This window comes from Chionomys nivalis, chromosome 6 (genome assembly GCF_950005125.1).
Source record: "Chionomys nivalis chromosome 6, mChiNiv1.1, whole genome shotgun sequence".
NCBI lineage: Eukaryota > Metazoa > Chordata > Mammalia > Rodentia > Cricetidae > Chionomys > Chionomys nivalis.
Window position 1 is genome coordinate 10,468,048 of NC_080091.1, and position 27,855 is coordinate 10,495,902.

The 27,855-nt window shown below is 37.2% G+C and overlaps 1 protein-coding gene across 1 annotated transcript; it reads left to right on the forward strand.

Annotated features, from left to right (window-relative positions):
* LOC130876062 (zinc finger protein 120-like) lies at positions 1 to 27,855 on the forward strand. Its single transcript, XM_057772487.1, has 3 exons — positions 1 to 93; positions 27,458 to 27,584; positions 27,791 to 27,855. The coding sequence occupies exons 1-3, from the start codon at positions 91 to 93 to the stop codon at positions 27,853 to 27,855; spliced, it is 195 nt and encodes a 64-aa protein (XP_057628470.1). The 5' UTR covers positions 1 to 90.

Below are 27,855 nucleotides of genomic sequence, written 5' to 3' on the forward strand. Positions count from 1 at the left end.
CCGGGCAGAGGGAGACACTCGTTCCCTGTTGTAGCGCTGTGACCCGCTTTCGGGAGCTGTGGGGAGAGCGGGGCGAGCTCAGAGTCCGCCATGGTGAGCGAGGGCCGCCGCCCCACGTGAGGAAGAGCCGGTGTGGGGTCCTCCCGGGGCTGTGGCAGACAACGGCTGGCCGCGCGCCCCGTGAGGTCCGCGAGTTCCCCCGGGGTCTCCGCTGTCCTCTCTCGGGTCCTGCGGCCTCCGAGTGACACCCGTGCGGGCTGCGGCTGCGCAGAACACAGAGGCTGAGGGTGTGTGTGGGGTGACTGTGTGCATTGTCTTTATTGATGACTAGCGCCTTGTGAGGCTTTCATTGTCTACTGGGAGGCAGACTTGTTAACTCGTAGAGCCCGGGTTCCTCTAGCGTCTTCTAGAAGTTCTGCACTTGGCACTGAACATTCAGGTGTAGGATCCGTCTGCAGTTAGTGCTGTGCAGGGTGTAAAGTCTGTGTCATGAACACATCTGCGTGGAGATGCCAGGGTGGACCTGTCACCTGTGTTAAGCCCCACTTCCTGGTTTCCTGACCTCATGTGTCAAAATTGACTATATTAATTATGTTTCTATGTCAAAGTTGGCTCTCATGTTCTGTTGATCTCTTTGTTCTTTTCCACGCTTAAGTCATTGTTGTGTGAGACGTTTTGAACCAGAGTGTGTTAATGGATGTGCTATTTACTCAGTGTTGTGTTGATCATTTTTTCGTTCATGATGTCTTTTGTCAGCAGTTTTCTGTTACTGATAGGAAAAAATGTTAGACGTTTTATTGGACTGTTGCTGAATCTATAGCTTAAATTCCGTACTGAAATAATACTTAATCTTTTTGTCTTACAATCCTTTGAGCCTCTTAATTACAAATTTATAGTGTTTGCTACAGAGATTTGTTACATTTCTGTGTATTTCTGGTTTATTTCTGACTTATAAGAGATATAATGATGTTTTTAATTTTCCTATATTATTTTATTTCATGTGTATGAATGCTTTGCTTGCATATGTGTATGTTGACCTCATGGGTGTTTGGTGCCCACAGAAGACAGAAGGAGGCATCAGATTCCCTGCAACAGCATCTAGGGATGATTGTGTTCACCATGTTAGTGTCGGGAACCAAACCCAGGACTTCTACAAGAAAAAAGTGTTGGTTAACTACTGCTGAGTCATCTCTCCAATCCTGAACTTGACATATTTTTTTTATTTTTATTTTACTTTACCTTTTATTTTTTAGGTTTTCCTATTTTTGAGATGGGGTTTCTCTGTGTAGCTTTTGGAGCCTGACCGTAGACCAGACTGGCCTCAAACTCACAAAGATCTGCCTGCGTTTGCCTCCCAAATGTGGGATTAAAGGCATGTGCATGCATCCATAAGTATATGTTGAAAAGCAAGTGTTAAGAGAGTTGAGATTTGCTTAACACTCTGTCATTGGTGTTTGGGATATGACTCAGTAGGTATCCAGGTTAGATTTGTTCAACTTGACACAAGCTAGAGTCACTCTGGTCTGTAGGCAAATCTATAAGGTATATATATATTCTTGATTAGTGCTTGATGTAATAGGGTCCATTCCATAGGGTGGTTGGTGCCACCCTGGGCAGGTGATTCCAGGTTATCTAAGGAAGCAAACTGAGCAGGCCATGATAGCAGGAGTGCGGTCAGCAGCATTTCTCCGGGTTGACAGCACATGTAGAGTGCATAAGCCTCTGGTGTATATGAGCTAGCAGATCTGTTCCTGGACAGATCCTCTTTGTGCGTTAGGTAGATCTGGAGACTTGTAATTACTGAAGAGACTTTTTTCTCTGGTAATTCTCTAAGTGTGTGGCATGATTTCTCATCGTCATGGCACATTAATTCTAGAACAATTGCACCTTGAAGCTTTCAGAAAATTATTTTGAGACAAGGTTTGTTATGTTGACATTCTTTGCCTAGATCCCTCAGTGTTTAGGCTCCTGGACAGTGACCCTGCTGTTCTCCTGACTCAGCCTCTTCAATGGTTGATGAAAGGTTTGTAGGAGCACAAAGTTCTTAAAGACTCCACTTGAGTCACAGAGTAGGCTGTCCTTTATACTAGAAGGAAAATGATTTGTGTGTGAAACAGCTACTCCATTGAGATTAGAATAGAAGGAATAATTTATTGTATATACGCAGGGGAAAAAAAAACTAGGCCATAGCTAGATTAGAGGTTGTTTAAGTCATTGACCCACATGTGTCTCTGTTATAAAGAAGGATCTGATTGGGCAGGCTGAGTTCTGTGTACTTTCCCAGTATGCATTAATTCATACTATATAAATGAAAGGAAACCAAATTGGTGTATGATAATTTGGGGAGGTTAACTTGAGCCACTGAAATTTCCAGGTGGGAAACTCTCTCATATTGGTAAGTGCAAACCTGGTTGACCCATTCAGTCAGGAGACAAGATTGAGACACAAGGCATTTGGCTGTGGCTTATGTTTCAGCCTACAACTCAGCAACTAACATTTTACACAGGGCAGGGTCATACACTCTCTTATAAATGTGGACTTGAGTTTGTACAGGATGATGAGTATAGATCTATTCTTCTACATGCACACATCCAGTTTGACCGGCACTATTTGTTGAAGATGCTGTCTTTATTCCAGGATGTATTTCTGCTTCTTTATAAAACAAAAACAAACAAACAAACAAAAAAACCCAGGTGTCTATAGGAGTGTGGGTTCATTCTGGGATATCAATTTCATTGATCATTGTTTCTGATACCATGTATGTTTTTAATTAATTAATTTGTTAATTAATTTATTTATTTTTACTATACCTCTATAGTACAACATGCAATTTGGAATAGTGAGACCTCCAGTAGTTCTTTTATGGTTCAAATTGTTTTTATTATCCTGGGCATTTTCTTTTTCCCATTCAAAGCTGAGAATTTTCCTTTCATAGTCTGTAAACAATTGTGTTGGGATTTTGATGGGACTGATATTACATGTGTAGATTACTTTTAGTAAGATTGCCATTTTTGCTATGGAGATCTTTTCATCTTCTCATAACTTTTCAGTTCTTTCTACAAAGACTTGAAGTTTTATTATAAAGTCTTTCACTTGCTTAGAGTTACCCCAAGATATTTTATATAATTTGAGCAATTTTGAATGGTGTTATTTTCCTGTTTTCTTTCTCAGTTCTTTTGTCATTTGTACATATGAGAGTTGCTGATTTGTGAAGTAATTGTATATCCAGCTACTTTGCTGAATGTGTTTATTAGCTGTAGAAATTCTTCTGTAAATTTTTTTTGGGGTCATTTACATCACCTGCAAATAAAAAATACTTTTATTTCTTTTTTCCATTTTATTTCCTTGATCTCATTCATTTGTCTTACTGCTCTAGTTAAGACTTCCATATCTATATTGAACAGATATGGTGTGCCTGAACAGCTTTGTCTTGTTCCTGAGTTTAGGTAAATAACTTTGAGTTTCTCTCCATTTAATTTGGTGTTGAATGTAGGCCTGCTGGAAATTGCATTTATTTTGCTTAGGTGTGTTCCCTGTATCCCTCATCTCTGCAGGACTTTTATCATGAAGAGCTGTTTGATTTTTGTCAAAGGCCTTTTCTGCATCTAATGAGATGGTCTAATTTTTTTTCTTTCTGTTTATTTATATGGTGGTTACTTCTCTTAATTTTTGTATGCCGACCATTTCTGAATTTAGATGAAGCCTACTTGATCATGGGTGGATGATCTTTTGATCTTTTTGATGTGTTCTTAGATTTGATTTGTGAGTATTTTATTGACAAGCTTTGCATCTATGTTCATAAGGGAAGCTGGTCTGTAATTCTCTTTTCTTGTTGGGTATTCATTTATGTGGTTTGGGTTCAGGGTAACTGTCCTCATAAAATGAATTTGGCAATGTTCCTTCTATATCCTTGTTCTTTTCCTTCTTTTATTATTTATTTGTTTATTTACTTATTTTGACTTTTAGAGACAGTGTTTTGCTGTGCAACAGCTCTGGCTGTCGGGGAACTAGGTTTTGTATAGTAGGCTGACTTTGAACTCTGAGATATCTGCCTGCTTCTGCAAGTGCTAGGATTGAAGGCATAAGTCACCACTGCCTAGCTATTTTTCTGTTTCTGGAGTAATTTGAGCAGTATTGAAAATCTGGTAGAATTTTGCACTAAAATCATCTGGTCCTGGGCTTTGGTGATTGTTTTTAATTTCCTTAGGGGTTATATGTCTATTTAAGTTGTTTATCCAATGTTCATTTAATTTTAGCAAGTGATGCCTATCAAGAAAATTATCAATTTGTCTTAGATTTCCAATTTGACTGAGAAATTTTCAAGTATGTCCTTATGATCCTCTAGGTTTCTTCAGTGTCTGTTGTTATGTCCTCCACTGCTGATATTAAAAGTGTATGTCATTATGTCTAGCCCCAGTGTTTAGTATAAAAGTGTTACTACCTAGAGGATGTAGCTTGGTAGGGAAGAAATGCAAGGCTACTCAGCTATTTATTGACCTTGAGGCCAACCTGGACTAGTTGAGACCTGTTTCCCCAAAACAAAACCAACTGTGGATGGTGGTGCACAAATGTAATACTAGGACTCAGGAGGCAGAGGCAGAAGAATGCAAATAAGGTCAACCTAGTGTTAGCATGTGGCTCCAGATCAATCCTGACCTTGTCCCCAACAACAAAATAATGCATGATGTCATAACCTGTGAAAAAAGAATACAAGTGGGCTTTCAAATGTGTGTAATATTTATGCCACCAAACATGGAAACCAAGGTGCTGGGGATATAGGGGAGGGGTACCTCAGTTGCCCTAGCATATAAAAAGCTCTGTGACAAATTGTAGCACTTCACAAAAACATATTACATGAGATAGAATCCTTCAATATAGTTCCTGATCTCCTGTATTTCCCTTTGTAGCCCATACTAGTCTGACTGCTTGAATAACAGGCATGTAACATTTAATCAGCTTGATATATTGTTTAAAAGTCTCTTGAAGAGTTTGGGTAAAGATTGTCTAATCAAACAGAAGTAGTAACAGCAGAATGCATTTATAATCCTCTAGCCCCAGGAATTAAATCCAACATGACATAGACTCTGGGATCTCCTCTCTGTTCTCTCCCACTTCAGGGGTCACTCATCCAGGATTCCATTTAATCCAGTTTAGGTGAATAATCAGTGTCTGGATAGTTTTATTCCACAGCTGTAGTCATCTGAGAAGAGGGAGCCACAACTGAGATAATGCCTCCATAAGATCAGGTTGTAGGTAAGCCTATAGGGTATTTTCTTAATTCATGATTAATGGGGAGGACCAGCCCATTATGGGTGTGCCATCCCTGGGTTGGTGGTCTTGGGTTCATTAAGAAAGCAATCTAAGCAAGCCACGAGGAACAAGCCAGTAAGTGGTACCCTCCATAGTGACTGCATCAGCTCCTGGCTCAGGTTCCTGCCCTGCTTCAGTTCCTGTCTAGACTTTTCTCAATGATGGACAGTGATATGAAAATGTAAGTCAAATAAACCCTTTCTTACCCAAGTTGCTTTTGGTCATTGTGTTTAATACAACTATAGAAATCCTAAGATAATCAGACACCCCTCTTTTGCAAAAATAAATAAATAAAACAAAACCTCTTTGCTGTCCTGATCTGTTTTTCACTAACTATCCACACAGTAGCAGCACATTCAGCCTCAGAGTCATATTCATAAGCAATCAGTCCAAGTCCTGTGTTCTGGTATGCACTACTTCAACATTTCTTGACCTGGCATGGTCACACAGGCCTGAAATGCCAATAATTGGCACACTGAGGCAGGAAGATCATGAGCTTGAAAATATATTGGCTATATGGCGAAGGATAGTATCAAGAATAAATGAATGAGTACATATTTGATGAATTTGACTTTTGGTGGATTAAGTTGTGGCATTCTTGCATTGTGTGACCTTGAGCAAGCTATCTGCCCCTGTAGGTTTACTCTGCCCTTTGTAGATGACCAGAACAGTTACCCTCGGGGGAATGGAGCTTTGAGAATATTCAGATACTGTGGACATTAGCACCATATTGGGAGTCTGATCACCTGGACCAAATCCAATTTCTCTTCCCTGCCTTGAACATAAACCATGACTCTGTGTCATATCCTGGAAGAGTGTGTTGAAAGGCTGCCTGGCTAGCTTAGACCCAAAATAATCACATAGGAACTGTATTATTTAAATCACTGCTTGGCCCATTAGCTCTAGCTTATTGGCTAACTCTTACATAATAATTTAACCCATTTCTATTAATCTGTGTATCGCTATGTGGCAGTGGCTTACTGGCAAAGTTTTGGCATGTTGGACTCTGGAGATGGCTCCATTGCTTCTCTCTGATTCCTCCCCTCATTTTCCCAGCATTCAGCCTAGCTTTCCCTGCCTACCTAAGTTCTGCCTTGCTAAAGGTCCAAAGCAGTTTCTTTATTCATTAATGATAATCACAGCACACAGAGGGGAATCCCACATCACCTTCCCTTTTCTGTTTAAATAAAAAGAAGGTTTTAACTTTAACATAGTAAAATTACATATAACAAAACTGTTACCAAGCAAGAATTACAATTACACTATTTATATCTATTTTATCTTTTCTCATAATTAAGGAAAACTATAACTATAAATTTTTCAACTCCATTAAAGACTCCAGAAGAATATATTACCTAAGTAAATAGGAAATGCATTGTAAGCAACTTCCAAAACTCTAGAATTGACAGAGACATCTCACTACCTAGACAGTCACCTAAAGTTCCTCTCTACTGTTGGAGCATCCGTCTTCAGCCTACAGGCCCATAGTATGGAGCAGAGTTTTCCATGAAGCAGGAAATTTCAAAGACAGTTCTGCCTATAGTGGTAGTTTGTCAGTCATTTTCTTCTGTGTCCTGAAGAATGTCTGGCAGATTCTTTCATGAAGCAGGAACCCTGAAGGATGGTCTCACCTTTAGACAACTTCAGCAGTCATTTTTCTGTGGGTCCTGCATGTCCAGTTCATACAGCATAACACCAAGCAGTCCAAGCAAGAGTAGTTTCTTGCCCAAATGGCTAACCAACTCCATAAGGAGCATCTTTGATGGCCATCTTCCTCTTGAAGTATTTTTTTTTCTGCCAGGAACAGATGTGTTTCACGGTCATGAAAAGTCTTAAGTTTTTAAACATTTTGAGTGCCATATTCTGAAGGTTTCTAAAAGATTTGAAGAATACCCATCTAACTGAAATATATGTCTATATGTCTAGGAAATCTAACTAACATGACTACAAGCTTGACTATTATAGATGATTATCTATTAATCTATATTTTAAATTATACATTACATCTTAAAATAAGCTACACAAACACGATACCTTAATCAAGAGCAGAAATATACATATAACAAAATTGACCTTAAATTTGTATCAGTAAGCCAAGATCTGTACCAATGCAAATTATTCATATCTATATCATATCCCCCTTTAAAGGTAAACAAACATTTATAGACAATATTTGGGAATATAGGCGTAGTTTTCTCCATACTGCTTTCTGCTGATTGTTGGATATCGTCATTTTTATGGGTGTTCACGGTGACCTTTGGGGGTTCTTTTTCCATCAAACCACACTGGTCTGAATCCAGCATCCAGGCAAGAGAGACAAGAGAAAGTGAGCAGAGAGCATGAACCTTTTTGGTACCCAAGACCACACCCATCCTGGTCCAGCCTTTCAAATGGCATTGACTGCCATTTAAATAAGAGTTCCAAACCAATACAAAACTATATATAATATGAACAGATATCAAGTATAAAAATTCAAATTACAACCAGCATATACAACATTAAGCAAGAAGCATATGCTGTTTCAATAATTATCCTATCCTAAGGAGTCTAAGCCTTGTATTAGAAATGGCGTTGCTAAGTCATGAGAGAAAAGTAATTATGACTATCTAGTCTTCCTCCCCATCAAAAACCTGAGAAGGGAAATAATATTACCAGAGTGCAATAATATTACAGGAAGTACAATCAAGCAGCTTCCAAAATGTGCAATAAATAACAGAGACAACTGGCTGCCTGGGCAGTCACCCAAAGTCTCATTTGCAATGCTGGAGCAACCAACTTGGGCTAAGGCCTAGAATAACTGACAGCCCATTTTTAGAGGCAGGAAAATTTTCAAAACTGTCTTACCCTGTCTTGGAAAGGTTTGGTAGTCTTTTTCTTGTATCCTGCTTGTCCTGTCTGGACACCATGCATTTTATCAGTGGTCAAGACATAGGCAGTTCCTTACCTAAAGGCCAGTTTTATCAAGAAGAAAACAAGCTCCAAGTGGAATGTCTTCGGTGCCCAACATTCTCTTGGGAATACATCTATGCTGCCAGGAGCAATTGTGTCTCACATCAGCAGAGCCCTAAGTTACTTAAGTGCCATATTCTATAGCTCTTTGAAGTGGTTGGAGATTACCTATCTATGCAGTATACAATCTCTATGTATCTAAAGAACCTGATTAGTATTACTAATCAGTATGACAAACATGGATAACTTTTTGACCTATAATACTTAATACATGTATAGCTTAAAACTAAGACTTCATATTAGAATATTAAACAGTATTTAAACAACTGTGCAGCAAATGAGGCCAATGACCTCAAGATGTAAACAATGTATAAGTATCTTGATCAGAGATAGAAATGTATAGTGCAATATGTTAAATATATCCTAAAATTGTATCAATATACAAAATGTCTTAAACATAGAAACTTGCATGCATACGATATGAAAAAATAACTGCATAAGTGTACAAATACTGTCTAAGAAATAGGAGCATGCTCAATATAGCAAATATAATTTTAATTTGTATCAATATACAAGAATCTATACCAATGTAAACTGTCTATAAATAATAGTTCAAAACTATTTATGATTCACTATTATTATTGTTAGTATAAGTTCACGCTAATCTACCTATTATCTTTCCCAATTTTCTTGTTTTTCTTTTTAAGTGAGATCCCTGAGCCTAAAAAACTTTCACCCTAATCCCCAATCCTATACCAATTATAATCAACCCCTATTTGATGTCCCTAACCCTGAGGACAAACTTTGTTGGAAGAAGGGTCATCGTTTCTAGAATTACTCCCAGCTGTCATGTGGGTGATGTTCTTTCTATGGGATCCTGTAAAACTAAAACGATGGTTAAGTTTCAAGATTATTGTCTGATTTAAGTGCAGATAATCTCTGGGTAGTCAATAGGGTTTTTCTAAAGTTCTTATTTGGAGTTCTGGCCAGAAGATTGTAAGAAGGTACACCATTTCAGCTAACTAAGTTGGAACCATCTTTAGCAGCTGGTACCCAAAACCAGTCTTATAGTGGCACTATCAGCATAATGACATCATATCCACCAAGTGGAGTCATTGTTATGGGGCCCCAGTTTCTTCCTGGAAACTTCAAAGATTACTGCAGGAAAATTTATTGTTCATTGCAGAAAAATGTAAACATTTTTTATATAGACATATATTCAACAAAAGTTACAACAGAGACAAAAATAGGTATTGAGAAAAGTAAAATTTTCCCTAAATTCTTCTTTCTGTCCCATACCAGATGGCTCCTGACATGAGAAAGAAACTCTGAATTTTTCTTTTTACAACATGCTTAGATTGAGAGAAGGATAGCCACTGTCCAACTCCAAAGACAGCTTTGATTTTTAAGTGAGTCTATTATTTTACTGGGTAGTGTGTGTGCATGTGCACATATGTGTGTACGTGTGTGTATGTATGTATGTACATACATATAGATAATGAAATTTTACCCTGTAGATGATCTGTCCTCCTAAATCATATTTCTCTTTCCTCGGAGATCCTTTCTGAATAGTTATTTTTTTTTTAGGCATCCAAATATTCAGGGTGTCTTGACATTTTGATGATCAGCATTTTCCTGCAAAGACAAGAACAAAACCCTGCCCCAACCCTTATTAGGTTTTCTTACCACCTGTATGATTGTCACCTCCATGGATGAGCTGTCATTTCTCTTTCTCAAGAGATTTCTCCTATTAAAATCAAATCTTTATTAATATTGATGGTATTCATAGATTTTCTTCTGTGGAAACAAGAGTGAAACCTCTTCCCCAACATAGGACATCTCCTGGTTTCCACACTGAGGTCAACACATCCTTGATATTCAGAAATCTTTTCTATTATCCAATGTCTCTCTGATGTCATAGTTCCTTTCTCAACTGCCTTAAGAAAATTTAAGTTTAATAGATCATTATGAAATCTATTTCTGTGGATATTTTCATCCCTGTTTGTTTAGCATATCTTTTATACTTCAATTTGATCTTTTTATAACTGTTTGCTCTCTTAAAATTTTTGGTACACCTGTTATATGTTTTATATTATAATAAGCAAAAGCTGTTTTATTCTTATAGACATAGACTGAACCATTATCTGTCTTTGTTTGTGCAGGTATACCAATGATGTCCATAACTTCTAATAAATGTGTGATTGCTGAATCAGACTTTTCTGAGCTCAAGGAAGTTGCCTGTTGAAAATCTGAATAAATGTCAATGGTGTGGTGAACATATTTTAATTTTCCAAATTCTGTAAAGTGCAACACATCCATCTGTCAGATTTTATTCCTTTGAGTACTCTTTGGGTTTCTCCCAATAGGTATTGGTGTTTGGCTCTAGAGAGGAAGTAAGACATCTTCTTATAATCTTAGCTTGTTGCCATGTAATATAAAACTCTTTCTTTAAAGCTTTACTATTGACATGATTTTTTTTTTGAAATTCTGAGGTCTTCAGCAACTTCCAATCAATATTCAGTCAATTTCTGCATTATCTTGAGCTAGAGGACCTGACAGATCTGTATGAGATCAGATGTGTGTAATGTATACGCAAAACCTATTCCTGATTATGTCTTCAACCTGAATGAATAATGAAGTCAATTATGTATTATCTGGTATGAATTCAGTGGTTTTAATATGCAAGACAACTCTTTCTGTATATTATAAATCAGTAACTATTGAGAGGTTCTTTAAAATCCCTTAGTACCATGAGAATAGCATATAACGCTGCCTTTTGGACAGAATTATGTATTAAGAAGAATTATGTAGTAATTATGTTGGTTCCTAGCCACCTGGCTATCTTAGACCTGAAATAATCACACAGAAACTATATTATTTAAAACATTGCTTGGCCTATTAGCTATAATGTTTTACTGGCTATCTCTTATGTTTTAATTTAACCCATCTCAATTATTCTCTGTATCGCCACATGGCAGTGGCTTACTGGCTAAGTTTTGGCATATCTGACTCTGGTGGAGGCTCCATGATGTCTCTTCAACTGTGCCTTCTTCCTTCCAGCATTCAGTCTAGTTTTCCCTGCCTACCTAATTTCTGCCCTATCAACAGGACAAGGTAATTTCTTTATTCATTAACCAATAAAAGCAACACATAGACAGAAGGACCTCCCACCCCAGAATTATAAGGGCTTTGTTCCACCTTACTTAAATCTTCTAATTTGTAGCCTGTTTTTCCTGATTTATTTGCATCAGTATAGAATGTACAAGCTCCAGTTATTGGTGTCTCACATACAATTCATGTAAGAATCCAAGTAGTTTACTTTATAAGGTTAATTCTATTGTTTTTGAAATAATTACTATGAATCTCTCCTAAAATAATTATCACAACTTTTTGCCAGCATTCATTGTCTTCCCATAGTTTTTTTTTTTTTTTAAATTTCATTAGTATTAAAAGGCACTATAATTTCTGCTGGGTCTATTCCTGCTAGTTGATGAAGTCACAATTTTCTTTTTATAAATAGTTCTGAGAACATTTTCATATAACTTTTAAATGTTTTACTCCATTTATGTGGTAAAAAGATACATTCTAAGGTAATATCTTCCCTATTCATTAAAATTCCTGTAGCAGAAATTCTGGAAGGCAGTATGACTAGAATATTGTTAAGATTTTGATACACCCAATCCACTTGTGCCTTCTGTAAACTTCTCTTCAACCAAAGTTAATTCTTTCTCAGTTTCAGCTGTTAATTCCCTGGAACTATTTAAGCCTTTCTCACCATTTAAGCTCCTGTTTAAATGAATTATTAGATCAAGTTTTATCCCAACAGCAGGTCATAGATTAGAAATGTCTCCTAGCAATCTTTGAAAGTCGTTAAGAGTCTGCAATTGGTGTCTCCTAGTTTCAGCTTTTTATGTTATAATTTTCTGTAAATATTTTACAATCTAGGTAAATAGAATTTTCTCTTTGTATTTATTCAAGAGCAATTTGTAATACCCATTGAGGTAAAACTTTCTTTACTTCTTTAAAAATTCTTTCTAAGGTATCTGAATTTGAATAAAATACCAAAATGTCATCCATGTATTATAGATTTGGGAAATTGCTTATGTATTATTTGCAATGGCTGACTTACAAAGTATTGGTACAGGGTGGGGCTATTGAGCATTACCTGTGGATCATCCACTGGTATCTCCTAGTAGGTTGAGAATTATTATTAGGAGACTCTGTAAAGGCAATTTCTTTTCTGTCCTTTTCTTATAAGGGTATAGTGAAGAAACAGTCTTTTAAATCAATAACTATAAGAGGCCATCCTTTAGGTAATAGGGAAGGCAGAGGAATTTCAGATTATAGAGGGCCCATAGGTTGAATTGCCTTGTTGACAGCTCTTAGATCTGGCACCATTCTTAATGTTCCAGATTACTTTTTAGCAACAAATACAGTAGAATTCCAAGGCCTGGTTGATTCTTCAATATAGAGAGCATCTAGTTACTCCTGTACTAACTGTTCTAAAACCGGCAGATTCTCTTTTGTTAAAGGCCATTGTTTAACTTGTATTGGTTTCTTAGTTAACGATTTTAAAGGTAGGGACACTGGTACCTCTGAAGGTTTGTTAGTGTTTTTGTGTTTTTGTACAGCCTGAATGTCTCCTTTTTATTGTACCCTTCCCAGAAATATCCAGAAACTCATGTTTCTGGAACTGCAGGAATGTTAATCTAGGTATTTCATTGCTGCAGCAGGTAAAAACCCAATAAATATACTGTGATATTAGCCACATATGGCTTTGGTCTCTCTCTGTCCTTCTGCCCCTACTCATTCAACCCATCTTGTGCTTTGTTTCACTTGAGATAGGGTTCCAATTTTTAGGAACTGAACATTTTCCTCTTAAAGAGGCCAATTCAGATGCTAAGATTCTGGAGTAATGATAGTCACATCCCCAACTGTGTCTTGTATTCCCTCAATTACAATGTTATTTATACATACTCTTAGCTTTGGTCTTTGATTATTTATAGAAGTCTGCCAAAATATATGTTTCTTATTTCCTATTACAATTTTTGGTTTATCCTCCATGTTTATTATGTCATCCAAGACAGTATTTTTTCTTTTCTTTTTCTTTTTCTTTTTTTTTTTCAGCAGGCAATGGCTTTTTAAATTTTCCTGGTGAGACATGTCTTCTATAGTAACTGGGAATGGCTGGATCATGTTTGACCTGGGGGCCTATGAGGTTCCCAATGGTATTGGATTGCCTTCTCTGTCTTTTGCTGATCTACATTCATTGATCCAATGTTGACCTTTGCCACATCGTCTACATAATCCAGAAGGCTGAGACCATCTATTTTTGCCATTCCCAGAGGAGACATTATTTCTAGGAACACCTTGTCTACAATCCCTTCTCAGATTTCCTATTCTACCACAATTAAAACATTTGTCATTTTGATGTCTCCTCATTCCTTTGGAAATTGCTTCTCCTACCCAAGCCTCAGTATTGTAGTCAAATATCTCAATGTTCATTGTATGCAGGATCCATTCATCCATTGGTGCTGTTCTAACCTTTAAAGGCCTAAGCATCCTCTTGCATTCTATATTGGCTTTTCCAAAAGCCAGAGTTTCAATAATTTATCATCTAGCTTCTGGGCCTGTTACTCTATTTGCATAGCCTAATTTAATCTTTTTAAAAAGTCACTAAAGAGTTCTCTTTGGCCTTATATAACCCTAATATATGATTTAAGTCTTTTTCTTAGTTCTTGAATCCTGTCCCAAGCTTTTATGGATGCTGTATGCATAGGGAAAAGGTGTGTTTATTATAAAGAGACTGGTCCTGTTGATAAGTGTAATAGCCCTCACTAAGAATTTTATCTTGGGAAGCCTCAAATCCTTTAGCTTTTCCTTGTTCTGAAATTTTTGCCTCTTCTCATCATTAGCATATTCATAGAAGCTGGAGCCATCTTCAATAACTGCTGAAACTAACTGTAGCCAGTCATGTAGGGCATCCTTATTGCTTGAAGTCCATGTTTTCACTATTTCTCTAACAAATGGTGAAGCAAGTCATAAGATACTATTGCTTGCTTGATTTCTGTTAGATCGTTCATACCCATATGTTGCAATTTTCATTCTTTGAATTCTTTTGGGTATTAAGTACTGGATGGCTTGTTAGAGACAATGACAGTGTATGTAGTTAGAACCTGGGTAAGTTATCTCTGACCCTAACATGAACTGGTGAGGCTAAATCCTGTTCTTGTACCTTCTCTCCTTGCTTATTAGTTCCACTAATTTCCTCAATCATTTTAAATCTTTTTACCACTGCCTTTTCTAAAGCCTGAATCTCTTGACCTGAGTATAATCTAGTGCTTTCACTGAGTCATTTAACATCTGCTCCTTATTCTGCAAATATGATTTCAAGGTAAGAAACTTTTCCAGTAGTGATAACATCTCATCCTTGTACATTATTTGAATGGTGTGCAAAATGTCTTCCTAGAGAGATACCTATCTTTTTTTTATTTATCTTTTTATTTTATTTTATTTTTTTCTCTTTATTATTTTTTAATTAAGATTCCGCCTCCTCCCCGTTTCCCATTTCCCTCCCCCTCCTCCCACACATAGTCCCCTCCCCCCCAACTCCCCTCCCCCCTCCCCACTCCTCTCCCCCTCCCCCCACTCCATTCCTCCTTCCTCTCGAGACTGAAGAGCTCAGTCCAAATTCCCTGCCCTGCTGAAAGTCCAAGGTCCTCCCACTTCTATCTAGGTCCAGGAAGGTGAGCATCCAAACAGGCTAGGCTCAAAACCTAGTGCCATTGTCCTTGGCTTCTCATCAGCCTTCATTGTCCGCCATGTTCAGAGAGTCCAGTTTCAACCCATGCTTATTCAGTCCCAGTCCATCTGGCCTTGGTGAGCTCCCAATTGATCAGTTCCACTGTCATAGTAGGTGGGTGCACCCCTCGTGGTCCTGACTTCCTTGCTCATGTTCTCCCTCCTTCTGCTCCTCATTTGGACCTTAAGAGCTCAGTCCGTTGCTCCAATTTGGGTCTCTGTCTCTATCTTGATCCATCGCCAGATGAAGGTTCTAAGGTGATATGCAAGATATTCATCAGTATGGCTGTAGGATAGGGTCGTTTCAGGTTCCCTCTCCTCAGTTGCCCAATGTACTAGCTGGGGACATCTCCCTGGATGCCTTGGAGCCCCTCTAGAGTCAAGTCTCTTGCCAACCCTAAGATGGCTCCCTTAATTAGGATATATATTTCTCTGCTCCTGTATCCACCCTTCCTTTATCCCAACCATCCCAGACCCAAAAAGATGAACATGGGATGTACTCACTCATAATTGGTTTCTAGCCATAAATAAAGGACATTGAACATATAATTTCTATGATTCTAGAGAAGCTAAATAAGAAGGTTAACCCAAAGAAAAACACATAGCCATCTGCCTGGATAGGGGAAGTAGACAAGATTGCCAGGCATCTGAGCTCTTAAGGTCCAAATGAGGAGCAGAAGGAGGGAGAACATGAGAAAGGAAATCAGGACCACGAGGGATGCACCCACCCACTGTGACAGTGGATCTGATTTATTGGGAGCCCACCAAGGCCAGCTCGTCTGGGACTGAATAAGCAAGGGTTGAAACTGGACTCTCTGAGCATGGCGGACAATGAAGGCTGATGAGAAGCCAAGGACAATGGCACTAGGTTTCGATCCTAATACATGAACTGGCTTTGTGGGAGCTTAGCCTGTTTAGACGCTCACCTTCCTGGACGTAGATAGAAGACCTTCGTCTTCCCGCAGGGCAGAGAATTTGGACTGCTCTTCAGTATCGAGAGGGAGGGGGAATGGTGTGGAGGGTGGAGAAGAGGAGTGGGGATAGGGGAGGGGAGTAGGGGGAGGGGGCAATATTTGGGAGGAGGGGAGGGAAATGGGAAACGGGGAGCAGGTGGAAATATTAATTAAAAAAGAATAAAAAAAAAGATTGCCAGGCAAAAACTGGGAACTTGGGGGTGAGGTGGCATGGGGCTAAGGGTAAATGGGGTGAGAAATGTGAGAAGGAGAGGATGGGGGGAGATACCTATCTTTTAACCTAGCATAACTTTTTAACAGATTTCAATTGTTAAATTCAATGGTATGAATTCTTTCAGATAATTTCTCAGCACCCTTTGACATGGATGAAATTTTGTTTGTCAAATTAATATTATCCTTTTCAATGGTATTAATTTTTTTAGCTATCTGTTTATTATTACTCTGTAAAGACTGCATCATTTCTAAAAGTGCATCATTCTTAGCTCTGTTATTAAATCATTATCTTCAGGACATAATATGAAAAACAAAGCTATGATATAATATGATAAACAAAGCTAATTCCTAATTTTAATTCTTAGAAACTTTAAGACATTTGCTAGTATATACAATCCTCTGGGTCTGTCATAGGCAGCAGACCACATGAATGTAAGGAGAGGTCAGAGGACAAATTTTCTGAAATTGTTTTCTTCTTTCACCTTCATATGCATACCTGGGTTCAAACTCATCTTTTCTGGCTTGTACTGGCATGTCAAGCATTTGTACCCACTAAGCCAAATCACTAATCCACTATTATCTTTTTAAAAGACCCTGTGCTTTTCAGAGATATATTCTGAAGTTTCTTTGTAGCCCAAGCTGGCCAGGAACAGTTTGATCTTGCATGTAATCATCCTGCCTCAGCCTCCAAGTACTGGAATTGCAGATCAGTTTTGAGACAGAAGTCTACAAATGCCAATTTTTGGATAATGGAAAAAACTTCTGAATTGAATCAACCATTATATTTCAAGGATGTGTTGACCTCACAATAGAAACCAGGAGATGTACTGTGTTGTGGAAGGGGTTTTGCTCTTGCTTCCACAGGAGAAGATTATGGATACCATCATAATTAGTAAAGATTCGCTTTGAAAATGAGAAAGCTACAGAGAAACCCTGTCTCGAAAAATCAAAAAAAAAAAAAAAGAGAGAGAAACCTATTGAAAAGGAGAAATGACAGCTCATCCACAATGGTGATAACCATACAAGTGGTAAGAAAATCACATAGATGGGAGCAGGGTTCTGTTCTTGCCTTTGCAGGACAACACTCATTTTCAAAAAATTCAAAAGACCTTGGATGTTTGAATGCTGATAGAAAAAATAATAACTATCCACTGAGCATTTAGAAAACAGAATATGGTTTATGAATCCAAGTATGGGTTACACTTACATTTACACACACACACACACACACGAATATATATATATATATATGTATATTCATATATTCAGCTGGTTTTGGAGTTGGACAATAGCTCTGTACTTCTTTTAATCCATGTGTGTTATTAAAAGGAACATTCAGAGTTTTTGTCTCATATAGGAGCCATCTGGTATAGGACAGAAGAAAGACTTTAGAAAAATTTTTACTTTCTCCATGTCTTTTTTGTCTGTATCATATTCTTCATTGAATGTATGTATATATGGATGATGTTTAAGTTTTTCATGATGAACAATAGATTTTCTTACAAATCCTTTTCCTGCAGTAATCTTTGAAGTTTCCAGGAAGAAGATGGGGCCCCACAGCAACAACTCTACCTAGTTGAGATGACATTGTGATGCAGACAGAGCTACTATAAGACTGTTTCTCTTTTTGGGTATCAGCTGCTGAAATGGTGTACCTTCTCATGACATTCTGGCCAGAACTCCAAATAAGAACTTTGAAAAAAAAACCTAGCTATCGACTGCTTGGAAATTGTTTGCACTATACTAGACAGTATTTTAAAAACTTAACCATCACATTAATATTATAGGATCCTATTAAGAGAACATCACCCTTATGACAGCAAGAAGCAATTCTAGAAGATGATGCTCCCATCCCAAAAAAGTTTGTCCATAGGGTTGGAACACTGTTTAGGGGTTCTTGATTATTACTTGTATTAGATAGAGGGTTGGTGTGAAAACTATGTTTGTTACAAAGAAAAAAGGGGGGGATAGTAATAGTGGGTAATAGGGTGACTACTTGTGAGCTATTATTCATGGATACTTTACATTGGTATAGTTTTTGTATATTGCTACAAGTTCAAATTATATTTGTTAGTTTTGTTTACATTGTTTGTACACCTATACAAAGATTTTTTTTCAGATTGTGTATATGTATGTTATTAACCCTGTTTAGGACATTTTGTATATTGATACAATTTTTAAGATATATTTTCATATTGCATTATATATTACTCACACCTTTGATCAAGATACTTATATATTGTTTACATTTTGAGGTCATTGTCCTCATTTGTTGCAAATTTGTTTACAGATTATTTAATAGTCTGACATGAAGTTTAGGTCTTTAAGTTATACAAGTATTTACTATTATAGGTCAATAGTTGTTCATGCTTGCTGTACATACAGTTAGATCAATTAGGTTCTTTAGATACATAGAGATTGTATTCTGCCTAGGTGGGTAATCTTCAACCACTTCAAGGATCTGTGGAACATGGCATTTAAATAACTTAGGGTTCTGTTGACATGAGACATGACTGATTCTGACAGCACCAATCTATTCCTGAGAGAATGTTGAGCACCAAAGACACTCTACTTGGAGGTTATTTTCTTCTTGGAAAAACTGGCCTTTGGGCAAGGAACTGACAATGCCTCAACCACTGACAAGTTACATGATATCTGAAAATGGGTAAGCAGGACTTTCAAATCTTGCCAAGACAGGTAAGACAGTTTTGAAAAATTTCCTGCCTCTGAAAATGGTCTGTCAATTACACTAGGCCATAGCCAAGGTTGGTTGCTTGAACATTACAAATGAGTGAGACTTTGGGTGATTGCTCAGGTAGCTAATTGTCTCTGTCATATATTGCTCACTTTGGAAGCTACTTGATTGTACTTCCTGCCTGCTCAAGTAATATTATATCCCTTTCAGGCCTTCAGTAGGGTTGAAGATTAGATAGTTGTAGTTATCATCCTCTTATGATCAAGTCAAGTCATTTCCAATACAAGACTTCAACTCCATAGGATAGAATGTTTATTAAAACATTTAGCATATGTTCCATGCTTAATTTGTTTATGCTGATTGTAATTCTTATCATATACTTGATATCTGTTCCTAGTGTATATTATTTTGTATTGGGTTTGGAACTCTCTTACTTAAACAAAAGGGGGAGGTGCTGCAGGAGCTTTTTTTGCTCCTTCAGCCAATAACCTTTAAGATACCAGCCCACTTGGGTGTGGTCTTTTTTGCTTTAAAAAGCAGCCATTGCTCTGCACTCTCTCCCTTGCTTTGGGCTCTGCTTCCGGCTATTAGACTCTTTTCCTGGTCATGCAGAGGGCTGTTGTCTAGGACGGTGAGGGTAAGTTTTCCCTTTAAATAAATAACCCTCTTATTAATCATAATTTTAACTGGTGTGGAATTGTTTTGTGACTTTCACCTTCAGCAGGAGCCATGTTTATTGCCACAACTCTATAGTTTCAAGGTCTCTGCCACACCAAGAAGTATGCTGTTGGCTATTCATAAACACCATTTAAGTGTTTTGTGGCAGGGCCTCTTAAGAGGGCTGCAAGGTTTTTGCAGCTAAATCTGAATCAGGAAACTTCTCTTAAATGAGACATGCTTGCCTCTAGCAAACAGAGTCCACATGAGAAAATACTGCTATCAAAAAACTATGCTTACCTCTGTTCTTTTGTGTCTAGAATTACTTCCCAAGCTCTCTCAGGTTTTAAGTGGATGTAGTTGTCCACATTGGTGACATTTGTTGACAGAGTTTCTGTTCCACACCATCTCATAGCCATTCAGTCCCAAAGAAACACACAGAGGGCTACATTAATTATAATCTGATTGGCCTATTAGCTCAGGCTTTCCTATTAACTAATCTTTACATCTTAATCATAATTCTTGTCTGTGTCAGTCATGTGGCTTGATATCTTTTATCAGTGGGGCATTCTCATATTTCTTTCTCTGTGTCTGGGTGACAACTGCAAACTGAGCCTTTCCTCTTCCTAAAATTCTCCTGTTCTGGTCTCCAAACATATACTTCCTTCCTGACTACTGAACAATCAACATTTTATTAAACCAGTACAAGTGACAAAACTTTCCAGAGTATGAGACCGTTATCCCACAGCAGGGCATGAGGTTATAGGAAATGGCAGATTATGAGAAACAAAGACAAAAACATAGAATAGACCGGGATAGATAGAAGGTAAATACCAAATAGCCACAGTTTATTTCTCAGCCAGCATCCATACTAATTATAGGCAAAAGCAGAACAAAGGACAGTACTAGGTGGTCCTCGGGAGGAAGCTCAAGTAGGTGCATTATCTCAATACAAGAATTCTGCTAGTAGCAAGCAGCTACCAATCACTGAGGAGTTCCCCAGAGTGGCATACACCAGCCCAAATCTTTATAGATAATATGTGCTTTCATCTGGGCAAAAATGCTCTTCCTCATGGGCTTAATCAGAACTTTCTCACAGTCTTCAAGGATATTTGGAGCAAGCAGACTAGGCAATCTTGAACTCAAATGACTTCTTTAAGCTAATTATATCTCCAGATTGAAATTGAGTTGCACATGGGTTCCCACACATTTCCCCTTTCATTTATTTTTTAAAGACCCCTCAGAATCCCTCAGAAGACTGCATCTGCCTTGAGGGTTCCTTTCTCCAGCCTTACATGTCTTAAGAGCATGAATCTCAAAGGTTTATGTTCTGTTTTAGTTTGAAAGGAGGTAAAGAAAACTTACCCATCTTTGACTGTCAGTCTCTGATATTATAAGTTTAGGAAAGTGTGCAGAGTTATTCTCTAGGAAATTCTGAGCCCACTATCTCCATCAAGTTCAAAGTCACATTGAAAATTATAGGTAAACAAATAATGCCCAATAGAACACAAGCTCCAATAATTCCATTACTACGAAGAAGTGAGGTAAATGCTAACTATGATAGAACAGCCTTTTTAAATTGTTCAAAATATCTTCAACTTCTTTTGCTGCATCAAAATTCAATTTAGTCTTTTTATTTAAAAAATTTCTTGATATAATTTAGTTAAATCTAAGGATTCATTAAAATCATGCCAGATTTCCTCGAGATGTGCTTTAATTCTGTCCTAACCAATAACACTTTCATTATACATAGAAGATGTAACACAGATCCATTCATAAGTAACATGTAATTTCAACTGTACTGATTTTTAGGATCTGGAGCTCTTCTCCCCCAAATTGTATCACATCATACAAGGCATTCAACTTATGTTCTAATTTAATTCACTATCTTCTTATGTCTCCAATGTCATAGAAACATTCTTAGATAATTGACAAATGCTGTGTTTTGAATAGACTGAGACAAAGCCCTGAAGCAACTGCAGTAAGCAGAACAACAGGAGATGAAGTCGCTGTTACAACTAATCAAGAAACATTTTTCTGTCTACTTAAAGATTTCTTGATTTCTTCAACTACTTGCAATGCTTTGTTATCAAACCATGGATCATTCACATCATAGGCAACATTACAAAAGAAGGTTCTTTCAACACTAATATACAGGTATGATCATCCACTTGAGAAATACAGTTAGTCAAAATACAATCAGGACATGATACATTAAACACAAAACCTTACAAATAGAGTTTTATCTCCCCCACCAAAAGAACACAAGCCAAGACAGTTCCTTTCAGGGGTAAATAGTTTTGAAGAACTGGATTTTCCTGCCACTGTTCCTATGGCTGAACAAGTTTCCAAATGTATGTCTGTGAGAATTTTGTACTAGAATACTAAATTCCAGTGGACAGTCCAAGATTCTGCTGTAAACAAAGCATGAGTCACTATAATCTTCTTGATTTCCAGACCTGTCAAGAATTTACTGTGATGTCCCTCTGATGTACGTTAATGGAATAATCCCAGTACATTGTCTTCAAAACACAATTCTATTAAATTCTTGCAGTTTCTTCATGTCTGGAGGAAACTGTCGAGGGGGTGAAGTATCATTTACTGAATTACCTTGAGGAAGCAATAACTTTGTAAAATAAGTACAATGTTTATCATGTCCCATAATTAGTTTTAGAAACACTCCAAGACATCCCTACAAAACAATATTCTTTGCTAAACATACAGGAATTACTTTACCATACCCAACGTAAGAAAAATTTTAAGTCATTAAGACTTCTTGTATGGCAGGTCAATCTAAAAGATGTGTATTGCTGAGTGTCACCACAATTTCTTTTCCTTCCCACACAACAGGATTTAAAATAGGTGGATCAGTAAAGGACACAATAGGTCTCACTCTGGCTTTTCTGGTCCTGACACTGTTTTGGTATGGAGAGAGGGCATGCTTATGTTTTTCCCCCCCACAGGATGAAATTGAAGTTCAATTGGTACAGTGTGTGGAGTAGAGATATACTTATCCTGATGTTGCTGATGATTATCCAGAAAAGTCTGGAATAGAAAACTTTAAGATTTCAACTTGTTAAAATAGTAAAAGCAAATTTTGATGACAGAAGTTACAAAATAATCCCATACCAGTTCATAATTATGAATAATAAAAGGTTATTATTTATAAAAGAAAACTTACAGATCACTGTTCTAGATATCAGTCTTCTGAGTGAACATGAACAGAGTCTAGCAGCCAGAAGTTGGAGCTGGAAGCAAGAGAGTGAGTGCATGCTTTACAGCTGCTTTTACAGTATCAGAGACCTTGCCCAAGTGGGCTGGTATCTTAAGGCTATTGGATGCAGGAACAGAATGTGCTCCCACAGCAAAATTTCTAACCATGGAAGCCTTGCATGGGCTTTCTACCCAGTAAGAAATACAGCTTCTTTATGGCATTATCTATAACGGTCACACATAACCACACCAAAAGACTGCCTTTTTTGCTTCCACCAGACCTGATCCAAAGTTTTCCAGGTTCTCTGAGGAAGTTGGGTAGGGAGAGAAACAAGAGAAAATGCCATGCACTCAGATGCCATGCACTCAGAGAAAAGATATGGACTGAAACCTAATTTTGGAAGCCTCAAATTCTTTAACATACTTCATACTGCATAGAAATCTCTAATACATATGCCAAACCCCGCATATTTTGGGGCAAACTTCACCTTAAATAATCATAATTGCATATTATAATGCACTTTAGATGTTGCTTTTCAATAATTATAACATTTTTATTTACAAAAACAACTAAACTATTAATTAAAGTTACTATTACTTTTATAATGTATGATTACTACATAAAAATGTTTTCCTCTATGAATGGGGAACCAAACAAAATTTATGTTAAGTGTCTAGATTCACTCCATATTCAGTGTGTCACAGTTCTGCAGGCTGTCATAGAAAATTTTTTCTTTCCACTCACTGAAATTGTTGTAGGTTCATACTGTTTCATATCACCCGACAAGTTTTGGGTGAGTCTTTATGAGGTGCTCTCCTTGCATCCCCAGGAGAATGGCTGAACAGATTTGTCTCTGGTCCCAGAGAGCCTTCATCATTGTCATCTGTTATTCAGTCTCTTACCATTGATAGCAGAAATTTGTGAATGCCCAAAAATGTGAACCTAGTCCACCTTTTCTGAAAGTCAGAGAGTTTCAGCTTGCTCAAAGTTGTTGTTTGAGGTTTCTGTCCTGCCCAGTTTCCACAGTCGTTAGGTCCCAAAGAAATCACACAGAGTTCTACATTAGTCATAAAATGATTGGCCCATTAACTCAGGCTTCTTATTAACTCTTATAACTTACATTAGCCCATTATTCTTATCTGTGTTAACCACATGGATCAGTACCTTTTTTGGTGGGGCAGGTCACATCTTGCTTCTTCTGTGGCATGCCCTTTTGTGAGTAGGCGTGTCTTGTTTGTTAAGGTGTGTCATAGTGTGTGTGCTTTGTTGTAGGAGGAAACGCTTGTTCATCCCAGCTGCCCAGAACTAAAATAACCACATGGAAACTGTATGAATTAAATCACTGCTGGGCCCATTAGCTCTAACTTCTTATTGGCTAACTCTTATATATTAATTTAACCAATCTCCATTAATCTGTGTATCACCATGAGGTTGTGGCCTACCAGCAAAGTTTCAGCATGTCTATCTCGGGTGGTGGATCCATGGCATCTCCCCAACCCTGCCTTCTTCCTCCTAGCATTCAGTTTCGTCTTTCCCAACTACCCAAGTTTTGCTTTGCTATAGGTCCAAAGCAGTTTCTTTATTTATTTATGGTAGTCACAGCACACAGAGGGGACTCCTGCATCACCTCCCTTTTTCTGTTTAAATAAAAAGGAAGGTTTTAACTTTAACAGTAAAATTACATATAACAAAACAGTTATCAAGCAAGAATTACAGTTACAATATTTTTATATACTTTATCTTTTATCAGAACTAAGTAAAACTATAAATTTCAACTACGTCAAAGACTGCAGAAGGATATAATATTACCTAAGTAAACAGGAAGTGCATTGTGAGCAACTCCCAAAACTCTAGAATTGACAGAGACATCTCATTGCCTGGACAGTCACCAAAAGTTCTTCTGTACCATTGGGGCATCCATCTTCAGCCTACAGGCCCATAGTATGGAATTTCCCTGAAGCAGGAGATTTCAAAGAAAGTTTTGTCTATATTGGAAGTTTGTCCGTTACATTTTTTCTGTGTTCTACAGAATGTCTAGCAGACTTTTTCATGTAGCAGGAACCCCCCAAAATGTTCTCACATTTAGGCAAGTTTAGCAGTCATTTCTCTGCAGGCCCTGCATGTCCAGGCAAGAGCAGTTTCTGCCCAAATGACTAGCCTACTCCATAAGAAGCCTCATTGGTGCCCATCTTTCTCTTGAAGTCGCTTGTGCTGCCAGGTGCAGATGTGTCTCACTGTCATGAAAAGGCTTAAGTTCTTAAACATTTTAAATGCCATATTCTGAAGGTCTCTGAAAGATTTGAAGAATACTTATCTAACTGAAATATATTTCTATACATCTAGAAAATCTAACAAATCTAACTATCATGACTACAAGCTTGCCTATTATAGATGATTATCTATTAACCTATATTTTTAAATTATACATTACATTTTAAAATGAGCTAGACAAATACAATATCTTAATCAAGAGCAGAAATATACATATAACAAAATTGACCTTAAATTTGTATCAATAAACCAAGATCTATACCAATGCAAATTATTCATATCTATATCATATCCCCCCTTTAAGTATAAATAAACATTTATAGTCAATATTTGGGAATATGGGTGTAGTTTTCTCCAAAGTTCTTCCTGCTGTTTATTGAGTGAGGTAATCTTTTAAGGGTTTTTTGGGGGTATTCACAGAGAACTTTCAGGAGGTCTTGTTCCATCAAACCATATTGGTCTGGAAACAATCCACAGGTTCTCATCCTCTGTAGAGACAAAAGAAGAATCTCTTTTTCAAAGCAACATATCCTTAAACTCAAATTTTGGAAGTAAGATACCTTTATGTTGGTTTAACATAGCAGTCCATACAATGAAATAAAAAGTTACTAGTGTGATCTTTCTGCATGTTCTTTATGTAAGCACTTAGTGCTTGGAGTTTTCATCTTAGCACTGCTTTCATAGCATCCCATAAATTTGCATATGTTGTTTTTTCATTTTTGTTGAATTCTAGGAAGTTTTGAATTTCTTTATTTCTTCCTTGACCCAGCTATGAATTAGTTGAACACTGTTCAGTTTCCATGAGTTTGTAGGCTTTCTGCCATTTGTGTTGTTGTTGAATTATAACTTTAAGCCATGGTGATTTGATAAGAATCAGGGAGTTATACCATTTTTTTTGCATCTGTTGATGTTTGCTTTGTTACTGGTATGTAGTTACTTTTAGAGAAGGATCCATGAGGTGCTAAGAAGATATAGTCTTTGGTGTTTGGGTCAAATGATATATAGATGTCTGTTAGGTCCACTTGAGTCATAACATCTGTTATTTCCCTTATTTCTCTGTTAAATTTTGTCTGGCAGACCTGTTCATTGTTGAGTTGAGGTATTGAAGTCTCCTATTACTAGTGTGTGGGGTTTGATTTAAACTGTAGTAATGTTTCATTTATAAATGTGGGTGTCCTTGTATTTTGGGGCATATATGTACATAATTGAGACTTCATCTGATGGATTTTCCCTGTGATGAATATGAACTGTCCTCCTCCATCTCTTTTGATTGAATTTAGTTTGAAGTCTATTTTATTAGATAGTCCAATAACTATACCTGCTTGTTTGTTAGGTTCATTTGATTGGAAAATCTTTTCTCAATTTTTTACTCTGAGGTTATATCTGTCTTGAGGTTGAGTTGTGCCCCTTTGTTTTTTATTTTAATAGAATTTTAATTATATGTATAGTGTGTATGACTGATACCCATGGAGACCAGAAAATCATCTGGAACTGGAATTACAGGTCATTTTGAGCAATATGGGTGCTCAGAGCTAAAACCAGGTCCTTCAGTTGAGCAGTTTAGTGCCTCCAGTGTGATAGGTATTGATCTGGGATCTCTTCAAAAGCAAAAGATGATCTTATTTGTTAACTATTCTTTATATACCCCATCATTTTATTGTTATTGTTTTAGGATAAGCATTTACTAATATTCTTGAGAAATTTTGATCTGTCAGTCCATAACTTATTAAAAAGATTTACCTTTCTAGGATTTATTAGCCTTACAATTTACAAGAGGTCACTCCAGTTTGTGATACACTAATACAGAATTGGAGGGAATGTTTAACACTATGGAGCAGTTTTGAGGAAGCCCTTGAGTGCTTTCTGTTTTTGTTGTTGTTGTTGTTGTTGTTGTTGTTGTTGTTTTGTTTCAGACAAGATCTCACTATATAACTTTGGCTGTCCTGGAAATGTCCACATAGATTAGGCTGGCATGGAATAATAGTTCTATCTCTGCCTCCTGAGGTTTGGGGTTAAAGGTGTGTACCATGATGCCCATATTGTCTACTCTTTTTTGTAGTTAACAAATTGGATACAATTTTTCTGATATACTGTTAAACTGTTTGTATATCTCCCTGTATATATTACTATATAGGAATAATATATTATTTCTCTTTCAATGCCATATTCTAATTGGTGAGCACAGAAATAGAAAACATTCTCCTTTTCTATTTTCTTATGAAATGAGTTGGTGGCTGCATTTGAAATTCTATGCTCCATTTCATAGAATACATTGAGTATACAGAATTATGTAAATATATTTTCAATGAAGTGGACATTTGAAATACAGTTTGTCTCAACCTTTCTATTATATACATATTTGGGATACTTTAGGATGCAGTGACCTATGAAGATGTGCATGTGAACTTCACTCATGAAGAGTGGACTTTGCTGGATCCATCTCAGAAGAGTCTCTACAAAGAAGTGATGCTGGAAACCTACTGGAACCTCACTTCTATAGGTAATAATGTGAGCTTTCTGTCACTTTTTAACTTAAGAAGCCATGCATTTCTTTGATATCATTGCTCTTCTGTAATTTCAAATGTGAAAGAGGTATACTTGAGTGAATAAATCAAGCATTGTTCTAAGGTTCACACAAGAGAGTAATTTCAGTTGTGCTTAATTTTGGGTGATATATCATATACATTTTCTGGTACTGTATTTTAGGGTACAAATGGGAAGACCACAATATTGAAGAACATTTTCAAAGTTCTGGGAGACCTGGAAGGTAA